This window comes from Pholcus phalangioides, unplaced genomic scaffold (genome assembly GCF_987345545.1).
Source record: "Pholcus phalangioides strain wild (caught in Gottingen) unplaced genomic scaffold, Ppha-v1.0 ptg000028l_1, whole genome shotgun sequence".
Taxonomy (NCBI): domain Eukaryota; kingdom Metazoa; phylum Arthropoda; class Arachnida; order Araneae; family Pholcidae; genus Pholcus; species Pholcus phalangioides.
In genome coordinates this window covers 4,482,766-4,503,077 of record NW_028301618.1, presented here as the reverse complement: position 1 = coordinate 4,503,077, position 20,312 = coordinate 4,482,766, and the positions used below count along the sequence as shown (strand labels likewise).

At 40.5% G+C, this 20,312-nt stretch overlaps 1 protein-coding gene and 1 pseudogene across 1 annotated transcript in view; one reads left to right on the top strand and one right to left on the bottom strand.

The window, feature by feature from the left end:
- Window positions 1-8,206: 8,206 nt before the first annotated feature.
- LOC149067800 (U6 spliceosomal RNA) lies at window positions 8,207-8,300 on the bottom strand (annotated as a pseudogene).
- A 7,278-nt stretch (window positions 8,301-15,578) lies between these two features.
- LOC149067798 (ATP-binding cassette sub-family C member 4-like) overlaps window positions 15,579-20,312 on the top strand; it is a 53,449-nt gene continuing 48,715 nt past the window's right edge. The window contains exon 1 of the mRNA XM_089252163.1: window positions 15,579-15,764. Coding sequence (XP_089108289.1) covers window positions 15,691-15,764 — 74 coding nt within the window. The 5' untranslated portion in view covers window positions 15,579-15,690. The remainder of the gene's footprint in view (window positions 15,765-20,312) is intronic.

Genomic DNA, 20,312 nt, shown 5'->3' with positions numbered 1-20,312 from the left:
AAATAAAAAGAATGGTTGAGACCAGCTTAATATGCGGAAAGCCCCGGGTCTAGACCGGGTAAACAACGGGATGGTCAAGGCGATAAATAAAGCATTTCCAGATCTTTTACACTCCCGATACAATAAGTGCTTGTAACTGTGGGATGTTCTGTGTGTACGGAAATTTTGGGTCAGAGCTCTCAAAGATAGTCGCACAAATGTTCATGATGAGGAACGAAGTTGGCGACCTTCTGTCATTACTGAAGATTTGGTGCAGAAAGTTGACGAAAAAATCGAGGCAGAACAGACGCTCTACGATTTTGTCATTATCTAATGAGTTTCCTCAAATTTCCAGAAGTGTTCTGCATGAAATTGTGACCGAACGCTTAAATTATCGAAAGTCGTGCAATCAAAAACAGAAAGCGTGGCATGTGTGTTGCAGTGGTTGTCAAATCAGGGGGCAGACATCTATGAGGATGGGATTCAAAAGCTGGTTGTACGATACGGTATATGTTATAAGCAAAAATCATGCGATGAAAATTGAAATTATTGTGGAAAACATTTCTATTTTTGTGAATATACGTGCTATTCTCACGAAAATGCACGCTAGTATTGCAAAATTTCGTTAAAGTTGCAATTCGTTTGCAGCTTTTTCTGACACAGGGTTAATCAAAAACCTTTCTTTCTCTTATTTGATTTTTTGTCGGTCCCCTGTAAATGCACTGTTAACGAAATTTTCACTAGAAATGGTGAGTAACAACATAGAGTATATATAAGAACGAAATTTCAGAACGATTCCTTCAGCATTTTCCTGGAAATTCTAGAAAAAATGTCTAAACTACATACCTCTCGTTCTCTTTCATTTTCCATAGGGTTTTGAAATTTTCTTCCTGGTTAGTCCGCCTTCGGATAATCGAGGTTCTACTGTATATCGAGGATTAACTTCAGCGGGCTTATTATTATTATTATTATAAGATTTTTTTTTTAAATTTCTCTCGGCCACTTCAGGATAATTCGCATTACTTAATGCTGGAAAATCATGAACATACTACTAAATAGTGATCTCTCAGATTTCTCACAAGTTTATTGCGTGCGAGCAAAGCTGTGAAGTAATAAATAGTTGCTATTTTCCAAGAATTTCAGGATAGGAAATTTGGAATTTTCCAAACCACCTCCCCCCCCCCCACCCGCATAATTTCTTAACAATGAATAGCATGCGTTTCAAGCTTTTTCGGGGAGGGGGCAAAGAACATACTCAATATGTGTATACATTGTATATGTTACTGCCAAAGCCCGAAGGGGCCCATCGCAGTTGATCCGACCAATGTCCGAAATTCGGGCTCTCGCCGTTCTTTGGTCATGCTACTAAATTCGCAATTCTAATCATTTTCCCGAATTTGAATGACTAATTCGTTAATCGATTATGATTTCCAAAAATTTTGTAGAAATGTTCATTCCACACGTGTTAGTAAAATGAACCTCGGTTATAGCAATTGACAGGTGGAAAGTATTTTTTAAAAAATGTTGAATTTAGATTTTTGAAATTTATATTTTTTCTCTCTCTCTCTGTCAAATCAAACTTTAAAAATTCATAAAATTCTAACGAAACGTCGTCTGATATTCAAGTTCGAGGTCCTCTAACACATATTCAATAAATATTTCTGCAAAATTTCAGATTTTTTGGGGCAGAAGACTTTTTTTTTTGATCTTACGGAGATGAGCTCAAAAACTGCAGTCTCAGAAAATCGTGTTCAAAGTGTTTTTTCTAGTATAACCACGACCCATTTCTGGGTCGTGACACCCCTTAAGAGAACCTTTCAAGCGGCTTTGCCTCGCGTGACCCACTCAAACGGGAGCAAAATGCAAAAATCGTTTTTTGGCGTGGTGTCAAGAGATATTCACACACACACAATAAAGTTCGGTGAATAGTCCTGTAACATTTTGTTTACGTAATATGAATTACGTATTAATTTACTACTTAAACGGCCCCTTAAACTTGCACCTTCCTAGTTACGCGCCTGCTGCAACGCAGGCCGTTAAAGTGCTCTGGAAGGGACCTATAGTTTTTTCTTTCTTGAAGATTTGGAAATCAATCAAGTGGGAAACTCGGTCAGCGTGATATTCTTATACACTGAAGACGACACCCATAGCGTGTCGAAATGCATTTAGGAATTTTTTAGTATTTCCTGCTATTTGCCTTATTCGTTGACGATTTTTTGAATATTATGATGTTCAGGTTAAAAATATCATCTTGTTGCACAGAGCGACTTGGAGGGAGGGGGGAAGAATGATATTTGTGGCAAGGGGGAGTCGCCAGGACCGGCTGTTTGTTTACTTGAGCGCCATTCAAAAGAAACGAGCCATCAACCAAATCAACAAATTCAACCAGCACATTTCAAAAGAAACGAGACAGAACACCCTCACGCACCACAAAAGCATACCAAATTATTAAAAATAGATATTGTGTTCAATCAGGAACGTTTGCTTGATGTTTTTTTTTTCATTTCACGAGTGATGATGGCAGTCTTTCCATGACCGATGTTTATGTCCGTAACACAACTTGTACAAAAAGGAAAAGTCGACCCTTTTCTGGAACGTTTGATGAAAGGAAATTCATCATAATAAGTACCTTTAAAATCGATTAAATATGTTTTTGCTGATCAGTATTCATGTTTTGTTATATCGCACGTACGTAACTTCAACAAAAGAAATTCTGACCACATGCGCGTACCATAATATTCAATTATTATCCAGGACTATTGGCTGCTAAGCCATTTCCCTGCACGATAAGACAAACAACTTTCTTGTTACCATCAGAGGGTTTGTAAAACTTCCTTAAAAAGGGAATTTCCCCATTTACGACGTGTGACGTCATTTCGAAAGGGAAAAAAAAGGGCTTCATGCCCCACAAGAAATTTCGTAGGGATTGTTTTCATAAGCAGGGATTGTTTTCATAAGCAGGGATTTTTTTTAATGAAGTAGGGAATTTTTAGGATTTTTTTGTGATTTTCGTAAAAGTTCGGGAGATTTAAGAACTTTTCGGGAGGCCGAGCGATGAAGCTAAAATTCGGGAGATTCCCGAACGATTCGGAGACTTGGCAGCTATGCACTTACTTTCAAAATAAATCTCGTCGACTGCAAATATTCTCAATACCTACAGTATTAAACAAATCAGTTTCAGTGATTCACTTTGCCACAAATCGTAAAAATTACCAATGTTTTACAACATAAGTTTACAGCATATTTTGCAATACGTTTCCATTTAGACAAAAAATGATATATGTATATACATGAAAACTCCAACAATGTCACCAAAACCATTCATTGTGATTTCTAAACATTTGACAAACATATTTAAAAAATAAATAATTATAAAATAGAAAGATGCTAAAGAAAGATAGAAGGTTACAAATGGACATTTGAATTTACAGAACATTAATACACTCCTCATAGTCTCATCAGAATCATATTATGCAACTTTTAAACATCTGTGGAACATGTGACAATTATATTAGATTAAAAAATCTATGCTGATTAGGTCATATCACAAATGGTTATATAATTCACAAAGCGTTCATATCATATACTTTTCAATTATTTAATTTTATGAATGACTGTATTTACATAAACTATTCTCACTCTACCAATGCTAAAAATTGAATTGATTGGCAGTGATTAGCATTTCCATCATTTTACAAAAATTTGATGAAATTTATTTATAGTAATATTTATCTATACTATGCTGTGGTACATTATTAATAAAAAAATACAAGGTCTTTTCAATCATAACTTCAGTATGATTAACCATTATTGCTTGTTCTACTAGAATTAAAATTCCTTTCTAAAATTTGTGACCAAGATATTCTTTGGTCTTAGCTGTGCTAATTTCTGTTCAGCTGGGTAGTTGGATGCTGAGCTGATAACATGCACTTCTGAAGCCTCTTGCTTCTCAAAGTACTTTTTGGCCAGTTTCTTTGTATATTTGTAGATGGATGGAATTTGAAGATCAGCGTGCAGGTCGGTTAGTCTGAAGTATTTTGGAGCACCCGAGAATATAATTTTGATGTTTCCATGGTTGTAAATATTGCTTTTCTGAGCGAAAACCCAAGCCGGTGCACCATATGTAAGAACAGGTCTGATAATTTGTTCATACATAAATTTCTTGTTCTTTAGTGATACACGTGACTTTAGGTAGCAAAAACGGAGGAGACTTTCCATTGCAATTTGGGATTTTTTTTTACTTGCTCGACATGATATTTGAAATTTAGGCGAGTGTCTATGTATACTCCTAAGTACTTAGTCACTATGCTTGGGTCAATCGCTTGGTGTTCAATAAACAAGTAAGAATTTTGTGGAATCTCTTTATTTGTCAGCCACATAAAAACACACTTTGAAGCATTTAATTTGGCCCTATTTACTAAATTCCAGTATTCCACTCCCTCCATCAGCTCCTGAAGGTTGCTAAGAGTCTTAGAAGCTATCCTATCTGTGCATATCATGAGGACATCGTCAGCATATAAGGATGAAATTCCTTTAGGCACCTGCGGATAATCATCCATAAAAATATTGTGTAATATAGGTCCTAAGTTTGATCCTTGATTGATACCCGCCTTAATGCACTTTTTGGAAGAACATGCTTCTCCTATTTTGACCTGAAATATAAGTATGATCGCAAAAATTTTATGATCATCTTCAGTAGGAGCTTCTCGTGCCAAATGCAATCGAATGCCTTGTTATAATCTAAAAAAGCTCCTACTGTATAGTCTTTGTAATTTTTAGCCTCTTGAAGCTGGCGGGCAATTGGAAAAAAAAAAATTTAAATTGTAGCTGATACATTACGGGAAATATATAGCATTTTAAGTAACGTCATCGAAAACATTTTTGAACCTACAATGTATGTATCAAGTCAATGGTTGGAGATATCCGTGAGCAAACAATTTAGGACAGAAATTAAGGTTCCATTTTTTTTATATTCATGTGGTAAAATGCTATTAAAAGACATTAAGAGATGGCGATAAACCTTTTCTATCTAAAAATTAGGCCTGCCATCTCTTGAGCAAAATTGACAACATTGAATTTTATTTATTTTTATTTATTTTTTTTGAGACACCTCATTTATGGGACATGTGCACTAAAATTCTTCAAACACAAAAAAAATTCATGTATTAGATGGAATTTATGATTTATACGAACAACATTTTTCGGTTTTCAATTCGATTCGATTTTGATTAAACACTTTTTAAAGTAAAAGTATATGAATAATAAAGTCGCTGAGAAATTGTAAGTCTCGCCACAGAGAGCTCCACTTACGCTCGCACCAGTATTAGCTGGAGCGGGTAATTTAATCGTAGTAATGGTGAAGTTGATGGGCCGTATTTCTGGAATATCGAAGGTTAAGTATTAGCAAGCGCGCCCTCCACAATGAAACTCGTTTTGACGTCACCCGATGACTCACTCAAAATAAGACCTAACTCAAAAGGGAGCATAATGTAAAATTGTTGGTTTTTTTTCATGAATGTTTTCGCATAGACTTCACGCTCAGAACTTCATTTTTTTTGGGCGGATGCCACAAAAACCGCTTTATTGTCAAGATATTTTTTTTTTAATTTTTAAAAAATTTATTTGATTTATTTAATGAAATTTTTTTCCCAACTCACGTATGCAATGTTAAGTCAATAGAAGCAGCTTCTCTCTTCCACGAGAGGGAAATTCTAGAAACCATGAGGGAAATTATCGGGAACACGTCTTTACGGAGAAAAAAACATACAGGAAAAAAAAAATATTTGAAAGTGTTTATATTAATTTTGATTGAATTTAAAAAAATTTCTTGGTAAAATAAGTTATTTATTATTATTATTATCGTTATTTTGAACTCGCCTACAACTGAACTTGTTTAAACAGTTATAATGTAGTGAAATTGATTCCCAAACAGGATGCCACGGAACCGTGGGTGAGGGACAGTAACAAGAGGAAGGGGTTTTCGTTCGTTTTTAACTGCATTAAGAAAAGTAATCGCGCTCTTTCCTAGTGTAGTCTTAACGCATGGGCTCACCCGGACACGACCCGGGGGTCTCACGCAGAGGTGGCCCTCATGATAATGAGATATCGTTCGAGATTAAGAATGCAAAGTGGTAAGCAATCACGGGGCCGCAACTAGGGGAGAGCAGCCATGTCTGGTGCCCTGGGCGCTGAACCAGAAGGGATGCAAATTTCAACCTTTCCTTCAATATTAAAAGGAGGCACTAAAATGCGTGCTTGTCCCGACTGACCAATCATCTAGTTGCGGCACTGTGCAACCATTTCTAGTTAGGTAGGGAGGTCTTAAAAAAATCAATTTGCCCGGGAATCGTCGTTGTAAAATTGCATGTTACTACTATTTAATGCTTTAATACGTTTGGTTAAACCTAGGGTGCACAACACAGGGCAGCTGCGATCACACCGCAAAATATTAGGGACCGTGAAAATGGATTTTACTGCATTGATTATGTATAATATTTTACGCTAACTACATACTTTAAAAAGTCAGAACTTGAAATTCTATTGAATCCATTGATGAAAAATATGTCGATTAATTGAAAGACACACGCATATGGTAGTGAATCTGCAGCCCCCACATCCTTGGATGGGGGGGCCTTAATTTTTGAAAGGACCCCCAAACTAAGATTTTTATCTAGCTTCTTTGGTTCAAATTCAATAAAATTTATATTTGTATAAATATAAGACCGATAACTAAAGCCCCTACAGCCCAGTCTGCCTTTCCCATAAATTGGCCATGGTCTTAACACTGTGATGAGCCCACGGTGCAAGAGACAAGGGACTCACCCTATCAGACTTAAAGCGCCAGTCACCCCGATTCAAAATCTTATTTCACAGTATTAGACATCAGGGTCGCAACTAGATGCTTGGTCAGCCGGGACAAGCATGCATTTTGGCGCCCCCCCCTATAATGTTGAAGGAGGGATTAAAGACTGAAATTTGCGCCCCCTCTAGTACAGCACCCGGGGCACCAGATCCGCCTGCAACCCTCCCCCCTAGTTGCGGCCCTGTTAGACATTATATTGTTTCACATATTTCTCGTTAACGTGAAGCTTTGTAACCACCTGCACTGTCCATACCCAGTCTGCCCATGCACTAGAAAGGCCCTACTTACTGGGGCCTCCTCCTCGGAAAGATTTTTTACAAATCCAAATTCGAAGACCTACTTCGCCCCTAAAAGAAATTTCCGTGGATTTATAGAGTAAAAATTAGTTAACATCAGGGCCTAACCCTTATCACCAGGACCACAAAACTGTTCTTGCACTGAATGACTAAACCCGGCCCTGTCCCCGAGCCATAGGCACTGCAACCTGGGGTTGAAGATGCTTGAGCCCCTCCCTAATAAATTGTGCCAGGGGGCTAAGCCCCCAATAATTAATAAATATATAATGCAACGTACCACTGCCCCTCCTGCATAAGGGCTAGAGTCTAGCCCTTATGCAACAGGGGCGGTGGGACAAGAGATATCATCCGGCTCCCGAAAAAGTGTTGTTAAGTAAGTACCGAGTGCGCTTACAACACGATAATTGTATCACTTTGTGGCCCGCAGAACAAAAAGTGCACGCCTGGGTAACACCTATACGAAATCGAATTATATTATGTAATGCACTAATGATTGTGGTGCAGTAGTAACTGTGCAGAAATTATTCAAGCATCAATTAAACATTTTGAAATTTATTTTATCCCTGTTTTCATTGTCGTATGGCGCAAACCGAAGAGTTTGAACATCCATGTCGGGGCCCAAATCAGACATCGGGGGGGGGGGGGGGGTATCCGTGACGGTGGAAGAAAAAGAGAAGAATGGCGTATTCTTTTTGCTTCTCGCTCAACACAAAAGCCAAGCCATTGCTCACCTACCAGGGTTTTTTTATCATCGAACTTTGTCCATGCGTTCGCCTAAAGTTGCGACCTCTCATGATATGGCTTCCATGAACCGAATGTCTCGAACACTGATAACCGAATGTGCAGAACGTCGTCGACGAAAAATCGGTGTTCATTTCATGTGAAATGCGTCGATGTAGAATCTCAATGCTCCCGTAACTATTGCGCGCGATGAATAGGGAAAGGTTGGAAAACGTGTGGGTCTCTCTTTCTCTCGGGACTGTTTCTCCGCCGGAAAATCCCGTCAGAACATGCAATACCGTCTGTTACAAGTCAGCGATATTCTACGACAGAGAAGTTCTCGGGGGAAAAAAATGTGGAACGATTTTGCGTGTCATCGTGGCCATGCTAATCTTATCTGTATCGTTCCAATTTTAGTATATGTTCCAGCCGAAGCATAGTACGACCAGAGGCGGACAAGCTACATTTATACACCGCCATTTCGCTTTAAAACTTTAGTCATCGCCAAAAGAAACTATGCCAGTATGTGCTTTTGTTTCATAGCAAACATGTGTTTTGTTTGTCGTTTAAATCGTCGAATTGGACGTAATGTCCAGTCGAAGGGTCTCATAATCGAAGAGGTTGCGCGAGCTATTATAGTTTTTCAATGCAGGGGTAGAAGGCGCAACGCCTAGTAATGTATATCATACGACATGTCGTTATTATGTATCGGACCTCCTCTTCCTTTGGAGGCCGGTCAGGAAAGCTGAGAGCACGTCATTGGACTCGGACGTTGTTAGAATGTGTAACTCTCACGAACTTTCCAACAGCGATTTTTTTTTGAAGCCGAGCACAACTCAGGTCTATCGCCATGGGCAATTTACTACCTAGTGAGTTGTGCCGGAAGTGTAAGTATGGGTACCTAACAGTCTGAGTGCGTATTTAGTGTTGTGTATGATTTTTTAGTGCTGCCATCTATATCTCAGAAGTGAAGTGAGTGCAGTGTAATGACTGAATATTTGTACTGTTTGTAGGACTGTTGCTCTCTGTGGCGAGACTTTTTAACGGAGAGATCGGCTCGCATTTGCGCCTTGAAGTTGGGAACCACAGAAAACCAACTTCAGCCGACCACCACTGTGGTGACGGTGGGGCTCGAACCCGGTCCGTCATTATGACCACTCGACCACCACAGCGGCCCCAACAGCGATTACAAGAACGGCTGATTGTGGAACATGAATACGAAACATAAAATAAAACATTTTCATTCTCACAATGTAAAGGTAACGGCTCTCGAAGTGAACGCGATGCCGATGTTTCTTTTGGATGCGCATTTTCTTCGACCGAAGATATCGAATAGAACCCTTTTGAAGTTTACTGATTCCTGGATACCTCCGTCCAACATGGGTCCAATCATACGGTGGCTGATTGGGAAGAACAAGCAAATGAAAGTATAGGAAGTAAAAAGTAGGAAGAACGATGTTAATAAAAAACTGCCTAGCGTTGACGAAGAAAGAAAATAAGTCGATAGTTATATGTGTGTGTGTGTACTCGGTGCAAAGTGTAACAAGCGTTGGCACACAACAGACAACAGTACGAAAGAAATAAAAAAAGAAGTAAAAAAAAGCAGTACTCTCTAGAAATTTCGCCCATACGCCACATCGCAATCTGTTGTCGTGCTGCCATCTAGGGAGCAAACTGTTAATGCAGGTCGAGTAGGAAACGTCGTTGCTCGCGGATTTCATCATACGAGATTCAGAGAATTCGGTGAGCGAAAAAATGGTGAGGCAGAAATATTTCTCAATCGAAAACGTATTCAATAGCTCTCAGCAGTCGATGCTATAACGCTCGATATTTCACTTTGGCGCCCCTATGGGGGCTCGTTATGGTTCAAGTAGATAATATAAGCAACCGCTTATAATTGGAGACGGTGCCAAGTTCGACCACTTGGAAAGATGGCGCTCATTTTTTGTGGTCTGAACGTCGAGGCGAAAAGCGGCTGTCGTTTCGCTAATGGATATTTTGACCATCCGGTGTTACGACCAATTAAAGTGGTGGACAGCTTCACCCTGAACAAATGAAAACCAACCCACGTGAGTAAAATACCTCCAATCGTTGGACGGTGGAAGAAAAAGAGACGAATGACATTTTCTTTTCTGCGTCTCGCATTGATCCAACACAAAAACTAAGCCGTTGCTCACCTACCACGCGTGTACTTCCCTGTACTTTTCTTCTGCCTTGGCGCAATGACAGTCACGTGGACATGGTCTTCTTGACAGGTCATCGACCAGACCGTGTCTGGTCTCTGAGCTGACCACGCTGACGGTATAGTTGTTTATCTTTTGCAAGATATACAGAAAACTGGATGTTGCGAAGATATAGATGTTGATTTTTTTAAATTAAGGAAAAAACTCATCTCTTTCTCTACCGGGAGTCAAACCCGGGTCCCTCGACTGAGTCCAAGTGGAGAGCGACATCATGTCATATGTTTATCTTTTGTTTCATTTCACGTCTCATATTTAATCCTATAATACAAACTCTACGTCTCAGAAACGTAGAGGTATAGGCAGTTAACATGCAGTTTTTGTCAGCTTGTTTTTCAGTTAGTATTCTTGAGTTAACCAAGACCGTATCCAATTAAATGTGCTGATGTCACAGACGAGTAATCCTTCCCCACATTAATACATAAGCAGCCTACAAATGACATTGAAACTGCGCGTTATGAATAAATATAGTAAATTTTCGACAAAAATATTTCATTTTCTGGCCTATCATTATAATGACAGTGCTAGGATGTGATGCATGTATTTATGAGGAGAAATGAAATAAAACTAAAGATCTCAAAACACATTTGGATTCGAATTATTTTCCCCATGTTATAAAATCGTTTCGAGAAACAGAAAAAACCTTACGTGATGGAAAAAAATGGACTGCATTTTTGGAACATCACTGAAAATAATAAATTACTTATATAACTAGCTATAATGCCCGGCGTTTCCCGGGTTTCCTTCAACGAGGCTGTTTGGATCACGTGATATCTCCCTCTTTCTTTGAGGGACATACAAACCGTGTCTAAGCTCACCAATATGGCGACTTCCTGCGCGACTCATGAAAGAAACAAATCTGGATTTAAACAAACGTAAAAATGAATATTTTTTTTCTTTTTTTAAACGGTGTGTGTATGTGTGTATGTGTGTGTGTGCGTGTGCGCGCTCGCGCGCTAGGTATTCCGATTCCCCCCCCCCCTGAACTTCAAGTATCCATGTGCCTGTTTCTGCTTGTAAAAATGCATAGTTAAAGCTGTGAAATTTCTTTGATGTACTTTATGGACCCCTTAATTAATTTTAAAACTACACTGAAGAGCCAAAAAACTGGTACACCTGCCTAATATCGTGTGGGGTCCCCCGCAAGCACGCAGAAGTGCCGACGTGGCATGGACTCGACTAATGTTTGAAGTAGTGCTGGAGGTAATTGACACCATGAATCCTGCAGGGCTGTCCATAAATCCGTAGGGGTTAATAGGGAGTGGAGATCTCTTCTGAATAGCACGTTGCAACTCCTCCCAGATATGTTCAATAATGCTCATGTCTGGGGATTTTAGTGGACAGCGGAAGTGTCTAAAGTCAGAAGAGTGTTCCTGGAGCCACTTTGTAGCAATTCTGGACGTGTGGGGTGTCGCATTGTCCTGCTGAAATTGTCCAAGTCCGTCGGAATGCACAATGGACATGAAGGGGTGCAGGTGATCAGACAGAATGCTTACGTACCTGTCACCTGTCAGAGTCGTATCTAGACGCATCACAGAGCCTCCACCAGCTTGAACAGTCCCCTGTTGACATGTAGGGTCCATGGATTCATAAGGTTGTCTCCATACCCGTACACGTCCATCAGCTCGAAGCAATTGGAACCGAGACTCGTCAGACCAGGCAACGTGTTTCCAGTCCTCAACAGTCCAATGTCGGTGTTGTCGGGCCCAGGTGAGGCGTAAACCTTTTTGTCGTGCAGTCATCAAGGGTACACGAGTGGGCTCCGAAAGCCCATATCGATGATGTTTCGTTGAATGATTGACACTTGTTGATGGCCCAGCATTGAAATCTGCAGCAATTTGCGGAAGGGTTGCACGTCTAATGATTCTCGTCAGTCGTCGTTGGTCCCGTTCTTGCATGATCTTTTTCCGGCCGCAGGGATGCCATAGATTTAATTTTTTACCGGATTCCCGATATTCACGGTACACTCGTGAAATGGTCGTACGAGAAAATCCAAATTTCATCACTACCTCGGAGATGCTATGTCCCATCTCTCGTGTGCCGACTATAACAACAACTGTGCCAGACACTTGTTGTGTTATATAGGCGTTGCCGACCGCAGCGCCGTACTCTGATTGGTTCCATATCTCTTTATTTGCATACGCATGCCTGTGTACCAGTTTTTTTGGCTCTTCAGTTTATATAAACTGAACTGTCGCCATGTTGGTTATCTTGTATGTCCCTCAAAATATCAAGTGATCCAAAAAGCCTCATACTGACAGCATTAAAGAAGTGACAAACCATTGTAAAGGCATATACACGTCTGAAAGGCATTGCTAGGGAACCACGGTAACCAAAGTAAACGTTCCGAAAGTGATTGTTGAGGCCCAGAAACCATTGTTGCCCGACAGTTTTTCGCCCATTTCGGGCACTGGTCCAAATCTGACGAACTTTTAAAGTAGCATATCGTTCAATTTGGATCCGGTTTGGTACACATGCAAAATTTGGCGAGGATTGATCTAAAATTGTAGATTTGTATAGAGAACACACACACACAGAAAATCAATTTTATATATATAGATAATTTTTTTATTTATTTACAATAACCCCAGAAGGCATGAAATGCACTTATACTGGAAGAAAAAAATAATAATAATAATAGTCAGTACGGGAAGCACTTCGCATACGGAGCCAGGTCGAAATCCCCAGTAGTGGAAGCGAATCTTGCGTAGGAGACACATACAAGTTCTGATGGAAGACTGTTCCATATTCTTGCCACACGGCATCTATATCCGTGGAAAAAGCAATCCCTTCTAGCCATTGGTATTCTTATTTGGAAGCGATGCCTAAGTAGGTTAACTCGCCTGTCTATGATCTCAAAGAAAGGCTCTCTCGATGGTAGATAAACATTTTGGTGGACTAGTTTGTAGCACATCTTCAGATCTGCAGCGATTCCACGCCATTCCAGTGAGTGTAAACCCAGAAATTGAAGTCTCTGGCAATAAGATAGACCGCTCATGCCAGGTATTCGTTTAGTAAACGACCTCTGTGGCTTTTCGAGGAGCTGTATGTCCTTGATTTTGTAAGGGCGCCATACTTGCGAACAGAACTCCAGGGTCGGGCGAACGTACACACAGAAAGCATATGACAACGTATGCGCATCACACTTACGGTATGCCGTACGTAACATATATGAAATTCTATTAGCTTTGCAGACTATGCCATGATAATGATCAATGAAATCCAGAATGCGGCTCATTGCAATACCTAAATCCATGCATGTATCCAATTGCTGTAACGTTTCATTACCTAGTTGGTAATATTCAGGATCGGTGCGTCTTCCTAAATGCATTGATCCACTTTTTGATGATGAAATAGGTAGCTTATACTGATAACTCCACTGGAAAAGTTGTTGGCATGCAATTCTTAAGCTCCTAGTGTTTTCCACTGGAGAGAATAACTTCACGTCACCAGCGAATTGCAATAGAGAGATGGGTGACACAGCCTGAGTAATATCGTAAGTGTACAAAGTAAATAAGATCGGGCCTAACACGGATCCCTGGACAACTCCGCTTGGCACTTGACATTCTCTAGACATCACGCTGACTACGCGAACCTGATGAACTCTGTCTGGCAGCAGTTCTTGAATTATCCTCACAACTTTATCCGGAACCCCCATGCAAGCTAGCTTCCTCAGTAGTAGCAATCTGTCTACTTTATCAAACGCCTTTTGGAAATCGACGTAAATTACGTCAATCTCTTGTCCAGAGTCTATAGCACTCTCCCATATATCATGACAAATTAACTGCTGCACTGGTAAGGAGTGGCCAGGAATGAAGCCAAACTGAACTGAGGGGATTAAGCTCATCTCGTCGGCAAATGGAAGTAACTGATTGACGATGCATCTCTCGAAAATTTTGTAGGATATATCGGTTAACGATATCGGGCGATAATTATTCGGATCTGCCCTGGAGCCTTTATTCTTATAAATTGGACTAATAACTGCAGATTTCCAAGAGCATGGGATAGACCCGTAGTCATAGAAGGATGTGAAGATGGAGCTAAGCAGAGAAGATATCGGGTCTGAAAGACGTTTGTAGAAACAACTGGGTATTCCGTCAGGACCCGGAGATGATCGACCAGGAAGAGAAGCAATAATGGCTTTTATCGTAATCCTGATAGCGGCAGAGAATTATGAAAATCGCCAAAAGATGGGGAGAAGACAGCCCATCTCTTTACAGGGTTACCATAAAACTCGGGGAGTAAGACACACTGATTGGTCACAGTATGAAGACGGTCTCGTCAGGTTATAAGGCAATGTTTCTCAAAGTGTGCGTCACGGCTCCTAGGGGCATCGCCAACCTTTGTCATCTGGAGATATTGATTTATGTGCCTATTTTTATGCTTTGAAGAAGTTCTTTTATAAAATAACGGTGTTTGCCAATGGTCTTTTATGATCACAAATCACAACACTGTATTTATCGATAAACTTGGAACTGCCTGTAAAAACAAGTGAGGTAGAGCTAAGTGGTCCAAGAATGAATATGATGGAAGATGAAAATTGGGGACTTTAAGATTCTAAAACGAAATCTGCAGAAATTCACGAATGCTTAATCTGTGTTAGTGTGTATGAATCATTATTTTCATCAGCTGTGATTAAGAGTGATGTGCCAGCATTTGATCAGCATAATTTCAACGAAGCCATCTTAGTAGGCTACTGCATAGGCAAGTTGGAATTCAAACTATACAAAAGGTAAGGCATTCTTTTTGTTTAATTTGTTTCATTGTAAATAGGGAATGGATAAACTAAGACATATTGAAAAAAGAAAGGGTTAAATACTGTTGAAAAAGTTAGAGAAAATAAAAAGCTGCGTAAATTTAATTTAATATGCAACAGGGAAATTGTATTTTTCGTAGCCTGGCCCAACTGCGATGAAATTTAGGACGTGGTGCCTTGGCCGCCAACAGGAGCGTCGGGTACACAGTAACAACTGTCAATTCACCCTTCGACACAAAGATTTCCAAACCTTTTACGCTTTACTGCATGGATAAGTCAAATCCAAAAAGTTATAGCATAGTAATATAATTATGATAATAATGCTGCTTCGAAATGTCGGAAATTTGGCAACCCCTAATCAGTCCTCATTTTCAGTACTTTTATTGATGAAATATAGTCATTCTTGTCTTAATAGTGGCACGTTTCTCTCGGAAGAGGGTTGCACCCCCTTCCTCCCGTTCCAAGTAACCATCAACAGCACACACAGGTAATCCTCACAGATAAAAAGCTAAAGAAAACAAAAAACACCTGATCATTGTTATTCAGCGAAAGAAATGCGAAATCATGCAGCTTTCTTTTCTTCGTTACCTTCACCATCGCATTTCTGAAAGAACTGTTCTGAAAAAGAGGTTTTTAAAAGGAAGCCATAAATGTATTATAACCGCCCCGTTCACAACAGTGCTGGCTATCAATCATATCGGGCTATCATCAAAAAACATAAATTGAGCGCCTCAGTTGCTCATCAAGAGCGCATCTGGCGGCGAGTATCACGAGGACATCGTTTAGTGAGAGAGAGAGTGAAGTAAGTCATCGCACATAGTGTTTGCGAGAGTCACGATGGAGTTCGAAAAGACCGAAGAGAATCCTAATCCTTGGATGGAGGCGAACTTCTTTTCCAGGCTGTTCTTCTGGTGAGTTTTAGTTCTGTTCCACATTCAGTTCTTGTATGGAAAATTTCTGTTACTTTCTGCATAGAGCTCTATTTGGCACTTTCCTGACACAGGGGTACAACAAAAAAAGGCGACTTGACCGCAGCAAAAAATTGCTACCGCAGGGTGTCCCCCATCGAGGGGTTAGCGCGCCAACCTCTCGATGAGTATAAAAACAAGCCTGCCGTTCGGAATCGGCAATAAATTGTACGTCCCGATCTAATTAGCCCTCGTGTGCAGAAAATGATCAATGATCGAAAGCTCTATTTGGAAGCCGCCAAAACAGGGTTCCCTTTCCCGCGAATACATCTTACTCATTCAACGGTGATTCGCATTTAGAAATTTCACTGATCCGCTAAATTTATAAAAACAATCAATTAGGTGGAAAGAGACTTCCAAAGAGAAAGTTCATCATTTTGAGGGTGGCAGTATTTTCTTCTATACGTTTCGAGCACACCGTGAACGTCCACAGCCCCGTGGTCTTTTCATAAGCTGTCCCATGATGATCTTACTTTGCCTCCTAATCAAGACCGCCCTTACCAGAGACGCGTTACAGAGCGGCATTAATTGTGAGAGGCCCCCCTTCTGGTTGCGAATATACTCATCAGCATCTCTCCCCATAATGGAAAAGAAGCAATTGAAAGCATCGAATAAGCACATTTAACTGCCGAAAGCCTACAACGACGACTCTGATGAAAGGATGGCGATGTTCCCGGGAGCAAGCACGCTTTGCAAAAACACTTCTAATGCAGTAATTGCTTATACTGCATATGGGTTGTTTTTCGATTTTCATGAATTTCTGCACAATTGAAAAGTAGCAAACTTGCTATATAATCGCAAATGAAATGCAATTATTTGTTCGTTCCAATTCCCACGAATGCGGGACTTGGTACGTAATGGTACGCTGGCTCGCATTCAGAATCTGGAGTCAAAAAAATTGATTTTGTTTTTACTAACGTCAGTAAGGCCGGTATTACACTATAAAAGTTTTGTAAAAGTTCTATTATAAAACTTGAAAAATGCAGCCAACAAGGTCACCGGTTGCATTTTCTAGAATGTAACCAATAACCTTATTGGTTGTAACCTTATAAGTTGTATAAAAGGAATTTTATCAAACTTTTACAGTGTAATACCGGCCTAAGGCCAGGATCACACTATAAAAGTTTAATAAAGGATCTTTTATAAAACTTCAAAAATTCAACCAATAGCAGCATCGGTTACATTCGAGCAAATGCCACTGGCGATCTTATTGGTTGAATTTTTCAATTTTATCAAAGAGCTTTTACTAAACCTTTATAGTGTAATCCCCCGATCTAAGGCCGGTATTACACTATACAAGTTTTATAAAAGTGCTTGTATAAAACTTGAAAAATACAACGAATAAGCTGATGGGTTACATTCAAGCTTATCCAACCGATCAGTTTATTGGTTGTGTTTTTCAAGTTTTATCAAAGCACTTTTACAAAACTTTTACAGTGTAATACCGGCCTCATGCACTTTTTTGTTCTGTCGCCGTGATCGATCGTTATACCCTTGATACTACACTTCGTGAGAGCAAAAAAGTACTCACGAAAATAAAATTCACCCTCTCACAATATGTTCACTCAATTCCTAGACTAAGGCCGAGATTGCAATATAAAAGTTTGATAAAAGTTCTTTCATAAACTTGAAAAACGCAATTAATAAGATTATTAGCTTCATTTTCTCGGATGTAACCAATAAGCACATCGGTTGCATTCACCGATGTGCTTATCGGTTGAATTTTTCAAGTTTTATAAATCAGCTTGTCTAAAACTTTTATAAAACTTGAAAAATATAACCAATAAGCACATTGAAATACAACGCCACAACAGGCAAATTGCCTAACGAGGTGGCTGACTTAAGAACATCATGGATCCCCGAGCCATTTTTTGGAGGCCCTACCTACTACTGCTACACCACACCCCCCCGCGGAACCCCCAACGAATCGGTACATGCGGGAATGTGCGTGTACGTGTAGTGAAACCTGACATGAATTTTTTTGTTTCTCTGTAATGCTTGTTATGTGCAGTGCTGCCATCTGCCACCAGTTTTTCAAACTATGAGTGAAGTGCTATGATTGAATGATTTATCGCTGTAGGACTGTTGCTCTCTGTGGCGAGACTTTTTAAACGAGGAGATCGGCTCGCATTTGCGCCTTGAAGTTGGGAACCACAGAAAACCAACTTCAGCTGACCACCGTTGTGGGGTTCGAACCCGGATCCTCGCATCGCGAGTCCGTCGCTATAACCACTCGACCACCACAGCGGAGTTCGAGCGAACTTTGGTTGCATTTTCCAAGTTTTCATAAACGACCTTTCATCAAACTTTTATAGCGTAATGCCGGCCTTGGTATGAACTAAATTCCAAGAATTTTACGGTTTCTAATTTTCTACTTCCTCGAGCGTATCCTGATTTGAAGCTGCGTTTTGCATTTTCTGATGCATTCTACGTAAAGATTACAACAACGATTTCTCTATCCAAAATGAAACGACGCTGCAGATGGTACAAACAAAAAAATGTCACGTATATGTATCCGAATACTTTGAACGGAAATAAATGATGCGGCAGTTTTATAAAAGCATTCAGGCTTTTATAAAACTGCAAATGTTCGTTCAGAAACGAACATTTGCATTTGCTGCACGTTCGCGTATGCCGCAAATTCTGCTGATGCAACGTTTATTTGCAATGAGATAGCACTGGTTGCTTCGTGTTCACTTTCGTGATAAAGTCTGGAATGAACTGCAGTCAACCCCTCGGTTTACGAACGTCTTCGTTTCGGTTTATGAACAACAACAACAAAGATTCGTTTTTGAACGTGGTAAGCGGTCTAAATCCCGACGTATTTACGAGAAGTCTGGATTATATACGTTTTTTTCTCCCTTGACGGAATGCGGTTGAACAATAGTATTTCATCAGTTTACATTTGCGCCAACCAAATACGGCTTCTCGTTCAATCAATCGATCATTTCATAACCTTTATGAAGCTCTGAAGAGAGGAACTTTTTCTCGAAATGCTTTGCATTAATGTCTGACATGAAAACAACAGTCATTAGCTTTTGGAAACATTATTTTATCATCTTACATTGCATAGTTTTTATTTAAAAAGCTTGGCGGAGCGAGTGTCTTAGGGATCATTCAAGTATTACGTCAGCATCGAGGAGGGGGGTTTCGGTTTGCTGGCTTTTGATGACGGGGGGGGGGGTTGAAAGTTGCTTACGTCATCAACCGCCCCTTTCTGAAGATATGAAATATTCTAAGCTGCTGACGAAATTTTGCTGAGGGTGGGGGGGGGGTCAGTGTTTTGCTGACTTTTGCTGACAAGGGGGGGGGGGGAGAGGGTCAAAAATGGCTGAAAATCTGCTTAAATCAGAGTACGGTGCTGCGGTCGGCAACGCCTATATAACGCAACAAGTGTCTGGCATAGTTGTTAGATCGGTTACTGCTGCTACAATGGCAGGTTATCGAGATTTAAGTGAGTTTGAACGTGGTGTTATAGTCGGCGCACGAGAGATGGGACATAGCATCTCCGAGGTAGCGATGAAATTTGGATTTTCAGGTAAGACCATTTCACGAGTGTACCGTAAATATCGGGAAATTCCGGTAAAAAATTAAATCTACGACATCGCTGCGGCCGCAAAAAGATCATGCAAGAACGGGACAGACGTGCAACCCTTCCGCTAATTGCTGCAGATTTCAATGCTGGGCCATCAACAAGTGTCAGCGTGCGAACCATTCACCGAAACATCATCGATATGGGCTTTCGGAGCCGAAGGCCCACTCGTGTACCCTTGATGACTGCACGACACAAAGCTTTACGCCTCGCCTGGGCCCGACAACACCGACATTGGACTGTTGAGGACTGGAAACACGTTGCCTGGTCTGACGAGTCTCGGTTCCAATTGCTTCGAGCTGATGGACGTGTACGGAGACAACCTCATGAATCCATGGACCCTACATGTCAACAGGGGACTGTTCAAGCTGGTGGAGGCTCTGTGATGGTATGGGGCGTGTGCAGTTGGCGTGATATGGGACCCCTGATACGACTCTGATAGGTGACAGGTACGTAAGCATCCTGTCTGATCACCTGCACCCATTCATGTCCATTGTGCATTCCGACGGACTTGGACAATTTCAGCAGGACAATGGACACCCCACTGCAAATCTGCGTAATACTTGAATGGCCCCTTACAGAATCATAAATTTCGCTTCGAGTGAATTTTGGGGCCAAATAGTGTTAGGGAAGCGGAGGTTTTGAGACCTTTGACAACGGGATGCCAGACTTTGCTTTGACATTCCGTTTGCATTTGCTCTTTCGAATTACGGTAACATTTCAAGTGTTGGTTTATTGATTGCCATTGGTTGGTTATGCACGAAGCTGGTGGAGAATTTAACACTAGAAATCTTCGGAGTCCCGGGAACGGATTAATTCATTTTACATTGTATTATAGGGAAAACCTATTTCGGTTTATGAACGGACGCCCGAGGAACAAATTAACTTCTTAAACCGAG